This window comes from Mandrillus leucophaeus, unplaced genomic scaffold, assembly GCF_000951045.1.
Source record: "Mandrillus leucophaeus isolate KB7577 unplaced genomic scaffold, Mleu.le_1.0 Scaffold980, whole genome shotgun sequence".
NCBI classification, from domain to species: Eukaryota; Metazoa; Chordata; class Mammalia; order Primates; family Cercopithecidae; genus Mandrillus; species Mandrillus leucophaeus.
Window position 1 is genome coordinate 83044 of NW_012110697.1, and position 6000 is coordinate 89043.

General features: G+C 50.9%; 2 protein-coding genes across 2 annotated transcripts in view; both read left to right on the forward strand.

The window, feature by feature from the left end:
• Positions 1-1324: 1324 nt before the first annotated feature.
• On the forward strand, positions 1325-2897 carry FITM1 (fat storage-inducing transmembrane protein 1). The gene is made up of 2 exons (XM_011970950.1): positions 1325-1877; positions 2259-2897. Exons 1-2 carry the CDS (start codon positions 1612-1614, stop codon positions 2869-2871), a joined length of 879 nt encoding a protein of 292 aa, XP_011826340.1. The 5' UTR covers positions 1325-1611; the 3' UTR covers positions 2872-2897.
• A 2741-nt stretch (positions 2898-5638) lies between these two features.
• The window catches only part of PSME1 (proteasome (prosome, macropain) activator subunit 1 (PA28 alpha)), a 3328-nt gene continuing 2966 nt past the window's right edge, over positions 5639-6000 (forward strand). The window contains exon 1 of the mRNA XM_011971027.1: positions 5639-5723. Within this exon, the coding sequence (XP_011826417.1) occupies positions 5639-5723 (85 nt within the window). The remainder of the gene's footprint in view (positions 5724-6000) is intronic.

Here is a 6000-nt window from a genome sequence, read left to right on the forward strand (position 1 = left end):
TGGGCAAGAATGAGACACTGTCTCAAAAAAATAAATAATAAAACTGTAATAAATGAAAATGAGGGGAGGGAATTTTTTTTTTTTTTTTTTTAAGACGGAGTCTCACTCCTGTTGCCCAGGCTGGAGTGCAATGGCATAATCTCGGCTCACTGCAACTTCCGCCTCCCGGATTCAAGTGATTCTCCTGCCTCGGCCTCCAGAGTAGCTGGGATTACAGGCGCCCACCACCGCGCCCAGCTAATTTTTTTATTTTTAGTAGAGATAGGGTTTCACTGTGTTGGCCAGGCTGGTCTCGAACTCCTGACCTCAGGCAATCTACCTGCCTCAGCCTCCCAAAGTGCTGGGATTATAGGTGTGAGCCACCGTGCCCGGCCTAGTTCAAAATTCTTTTATAGGGTTCATTGAAGGTCTATTCCAAGGTATGGGCTTTAGGATCTGGAAAGAATCTAATTGATTATCCAATCTGTCTTGACCAATTTATAAAGGAAATTGATTTACTGAGGACTGAAGAGGGTTCATTGGTTTTCCTGAAGTCACACAGTTGGGTCCAGAACTCGGGTGTCCTTGTTTGCTCATTCCTTCCACTACTTCCGCTGTGCTCTGAAATCCCACCACTGGTTTTGAGGAATGAGGAAGAAAGAAAAAGTGATCTTGAAATAGTTACTGACTAACAGGCACTCTCTGTGGGTAGGTGGCTCTCTACCCTGCTGCTGCCACCTCAGCAGTCAGACTGGGATGGCAGGCTTGCATGGAGAGCCCTGAAGTCCAGGCTAGTTGGTTGGAGGATGGAACTTAAGGTTTCAACTGACTCCTGTCTGGCAATTGCCCTTTTAGGGTCTCCTCTACCCCTGTCACCTGGGAGTAAACCTAATCTTTAGGGATCTGAGGGTCAACGTAATCAACAGATGAAACCGCCAGTTTACATAGCAGCCCTAGACCAAACTAGTCCCTTAGAGACCCTCAATCCAGACAGGAACTAAGGCAGACCCAAGCTGCTGGGGTCACAGAGCACTGAAGTGGATACCCCTGCTGATCTGCCTCCCAAGGCCTAAGGTGGCCACAGTGCTGTGCACAGCCACCTTGTGGCATCCTGCTGTTGGTAGGGTCTTGTGCTCAGAACCCCAGAAGAAGGGCTAGATCATACTGATGATAAGACTGACAGCTTTTTTTAAAAAACGACTTTCAAGGTTTGGTTAGTTTTATCTTCATGACCTCTGATTTCCCTGTGGAGCAAATGGTAAAGTAGGGGTGGGTGGAGAGGGACTTTGGCAGACCCTGGCAGACTATGGACAAGGATAGCCCTGAACAGCTGGCCCTGAGACATGAACTGGAACATGGTTGGAGCCAAGGACACAGGACTAACAGGAAAGGACACAGACTGCTGTTAGGACACATGCTACCACACACCCGAGGCCAGGACCCTGCTGACGTGGCAGACCTCCACCCTGGCCCCTTACTGCCCCCCGCCCCTCTCCCCCGCCTGCCAGCTGCCAACAGGGCTCTGCCTTGTGTCTGCCACACCTGTCACTGCCTATCCTTGTCCGGGGGGGCCCCATCAGCCCCTCCTCAGCTGCCCAGCAGAGCAAGCAGCTAGTGGGGAGGGGAGGGAACATGGAGCGGGGGCCGGTGGTGGGGGCAGGGCTGGGGGCCGGGGCCCGAATCCGGGCACTGCTGGGCTGCCTGGTCAAGGTGCTTCTCTGGGTGGCCTCTGCCTTGCTGTACTTTGGAAGCGAACAGGCCGCCCGCCTTCTGGGCAGCCCCTGCTTACGGCGCCTCTACCATGCCTGGCTGGCAGCAGTGGTCATCTTTGGGCCCCTTCTGCAGTTCCATGTCAACCCTCGGACTATCTTCGCCAGCCACGGCAACTTCTTCAACATGTGAGTCCACTCAAGGCTGTGGGAGCTGGGTCCCTGCACTCTGGGATCCTAGCTCCCTTCTCCAGGCTTCTGTCCTCCTGCCAGTCTGAACACTAAAAATAGGCTAGGAGGTTGAGGAGAAGGTCAGGGGAGGGGGAAGGGAACAGAACCCTGGGGTATAGGGGAAGTCAGGAACAGGACTAAAGAGGAAATATGTACCCTGGAATGCTGAACGGTCCTCCAAGGAGATGGCAAAGTTTAAATGACTGGGGGCTGTAAAGGGTACGGCAAGGAGAGAACCAGTGGTGATGTGTAGGGTTGGAGAGAGTGCAGTGATGGGAGCACAGACCAGGGTGGGAGATGGCGCTTGGGGTCTCAATAGTCTCCCCTCTTTGCCCACAGAAAATTTGTGAATTCAGCCTGGGGCTGGACATGCACCTTCCTAGGGGGCTTTGTGTTGCTGGTGGTGTTTCTGGCTACACGGCGCGTGGCAGTAACTGCCAGACACCTGAGCCGACTGGTGGTGGGAGCAGCCGTGTGGCGGGGAGCTGGCCGAGCCTTCCTGCTCATCGAGGACCTGACTGGCTCCTGCTTCGAGCCACTGCCCCAGGGTCTGCTGCTCCACGAGCTGCCTGACCGCCGCAGCTGCCTGGCGGCTGGCCACCAGTGGCGGGGCTACACGGTCTCCTCCCACACCTTCCTGCTCACCTTCTGCTGCCTGCTTATGGCAGAGGAAGCAGCTGTGTTCGCCAAGTACCTGGCCCATGGGCTGCCTGCTGGCGCCCCCCTGCGCCTTGTCTTCCTGCTGAACGTGCTGCTGCTGGGCCTCTGGAACTTCTTGCTGCTCTGTACTGTCATCTATTTCCACCAGTACACTCACAAGGTGGTGGGTGCCGCAGTGGGCACCTTCGCCTGGTACCTCACCTATGGCAGCTGGTATCATCAGCCCTGGTCTCCAGGGAGTCCAGGCCATGGGCTCTTCCCCCGTCCCCACTCCAGCCGCAAGCATAACTGAAAGAAATAAAAGCCATCGGGCCTGGCTCTGCCTCCTCTCATCATTTGGTTGGGTCCTTGAAAGGGTGGGAAGAGGGTCTGGTAGTCACTAGGATTTCCCAGCCATTCCTTGCTCTCATCAACCTTGAATGTCCTTCCTTATGCTTGACCTCCATCCCTCTAGCTGTCCTTTCAGTCTCCTAGTTTTTGCAAACTTTAAGCTATCTGGGGACTGAGATATCCAGGAATGGTGCTTCTAACGCAGGTAATGGTGCCCTCAGGTGTGGGCATCATTCTTGCTGAGTAGTTGCTCCATTTCCAGCCTGTTTGATTGTTTTTCCTGCCTTCTCCACTGAATCTCCACTCTCCCTCTTCAGGGGCCTACCTATCTGGGCACTCCTCTCAGGGACTCTTCCTACCCTGTCTTCCCCGTAGGGGGTCTGTATGTGCTCATCTATTTAACAAATGTTTATTGAGCTTAGCATAGTTCTATGCCATGTAAATAAAACAAGATTTCTGCTGTTTGGAGGCATATGCGCTAACTGGGGAGGGCAGATAATAGACACACAAATAATAGCAAAACACTTGCACTGCGTTTACTCTGCCAGGCACTTTTCTAAGTGTCTGTAAGTTCTTCATAAAAGTTAACACATACGGCTGGGCACAGTGGCTCACGCCTATAATCCTAGCACTTTGGGAGGCCGAGGTGGGCAGATCACTTGAGGTCAGGAGTTCAAAACCAGCCTGACCAACATGGTGAAACCCCATCTCTACTAAAAATACAAACAAACAAAAAAAATTAGGCATGATGGCAGGCGTCTGTAATCCCAGCTACTTGGGAGGCTGAGTCAGGAGAATCGCTTGAACCTGGGAGGCAGAGGTTGCAACGAGCTGAGGTCGCGCCACTGCACTCCCTCCTGGGCAACAAGAGCGAAACTCTTGTTTCAAAAAAAAAAAAAACACATTTGGTCCCCACAACAATAAAAGTATGAGGTAAGTTGTACTGATCTTGATTGGAAAAAAAAAAAATGAGATAGTAGTGTTCCCATTGTGCAGTTGCAAACACTGAGACACAGAGGTTAAGTAACTTGTTCACAATTAATAAACAGAGGAGCCATGATTACAAAGCTAGGCAATATGGGTATATCATCTATCCTCTAAACCAGGAATTAGCAAACTTTGGCTAATTCCTCAAACTTTGGCTAAACCTTCCTGTGGCCAGTTTCTGTATGACCTGCGAGCTAATAATTAAATAATTTTATATATATGTGTGTGTGTGTGTGTGTGTGTGTGTGTGTATATATATATATATTTTTTTTTTAAGGCAGAGACCTGGCGGTGATAGCAGTGTAATCCCAGCACTTTGGGAGGCTGAGGCAACAGGATCACTTGAGCCCAGGAGTTTGAGACTAGCCTGGGCAAGATAGTGAGACCCTGTCTCTACAAAAAGTTTTTAAAAAGAAAAAGGTAAAACGCTGTTTACGTTTTTATTATTATTATTATTATTTTGAGACAGAGTCTCACTCTGTTGCCCAGGCTGGAGTGCAATTTTGGCTCACTGCAACCTCCACTTCCCAGGTTCAAGTGATCTCCTGCCTCAACCTCCCGAGTCGCTGGGATTACAGGCCCCCACCACCACACCTGTCTAGTGTTTGTATTTTTGGTAGGGACAGGGTTTCACCATGTTGGTCAGGCTGGTCTCGAACTCCTGACCTCAAGTGATCTGCCCACTTCGGCCTCCCAAAGTGCTGAGATTACAGGCATGAGCCACTGTGCCTGGCCGTTTTTACATTTTTTAATGGTTGGAAAAGCAAAAGAAAAAGAATATTTTATTACAGGAAAAAATTACATGAAATTCAGTCCAGTGTCTGTAAAGTTTTATTGATCTCACCATACTAATTCATTTACATATGGCAGCTTTCCTGCTACAATGGCAGAGTTGAGTAGACAGACACTGTAAGGCCCATAAAGCCTACAATTTACTCTCTGGCTCTTTATAGAAAAAGCTGGCCAGACGCAGTGGCTCATGCCTGTAATCCCAGCACTTTGGGAGGCCGAGGCGGGCGGATCACGAGGTCAGCATATCGAGTCCATCCTGGCTAACATGGTGAAACCCCATCTCTACTAAAAATACAAAAATAGCCGAGCGTGGTGGGACGCGCCTGTAGTCCCAGCTACTGCGAAGGCTGAAGCAGGAGAATCGCTTGAACCCAGCAGGCGGAGGTTGCAGTAAGCTGAGATCGTGCCACTGCACTCCACCCTGGGCGACAGAGTGAGACTCTGTCCCCCAACACACACACACACACACACACACACACACACACAGTTTGCCAAAACCTGGTTTAAATCAGTGAATTATCCTGGGGGAAAAAAAGAAAAACCGGGCTAATATCAGAGATAAATGCTATGAATGTACTAAAACAGGCTGATTTGTAATGCATTTGGAGGGAGGTTCCTTATAGAGGATGATGAAAATAGTTGTCTCTGAAGAGGTGACATCTAAACTGAGAACCGAATGACAACACCCAGGGTAAGTGTGTTTTAGACAAAGGGATTATTAGCAAGGGCAAAGGCCCTGAGGCAGGAATGAACATGACACATTTGGGAAACAAATAGCCCGAGTATTTGCAAGTGTAATGAATGAAGGGGCAAGTAGTAGAAAGTGAACTTAAAGGGGAGACAGCTGCAACAGCCTTTTGGATTTCATTCTAAGGTCAACAGGCAGCTAAGAAAGGGTTTTAAGCCAGACAGAGGCATGAACCCGCTGCTCTGTGAGAGTGGGTTGTAGAATGGCATATGCCGCGGTGGTCCAGGAGAGAGCTGGTCCGGGCTTGGATAGGGATGCTGTCGGCTCTGGTGCCGGTGTTGCTACAGGTGCGGAGGATGTCGGCAGAGCCAGAGGCCCACGCTATCAAGGCTAGGAAAGAGAGGCCAGGTCTTATTCCATCTCTGGGGAAAGACAGAAGAGCCCTAAGTAAGACTTATCTGTCCCAGGCGGAGCAGGGGAAGAAGACAGCAGGTGTGGAGCCAGTTGGGAGGTGGAAGGTGGAGGGCGGGGCGCGGAGAGACTGGCTTAGACTAGACGATGGGAGGACCCGGCGTTCTCGGAGGGCGGGCGGCGAGTGGCGAGAGGCGGGAGGCGGGAGGCGGG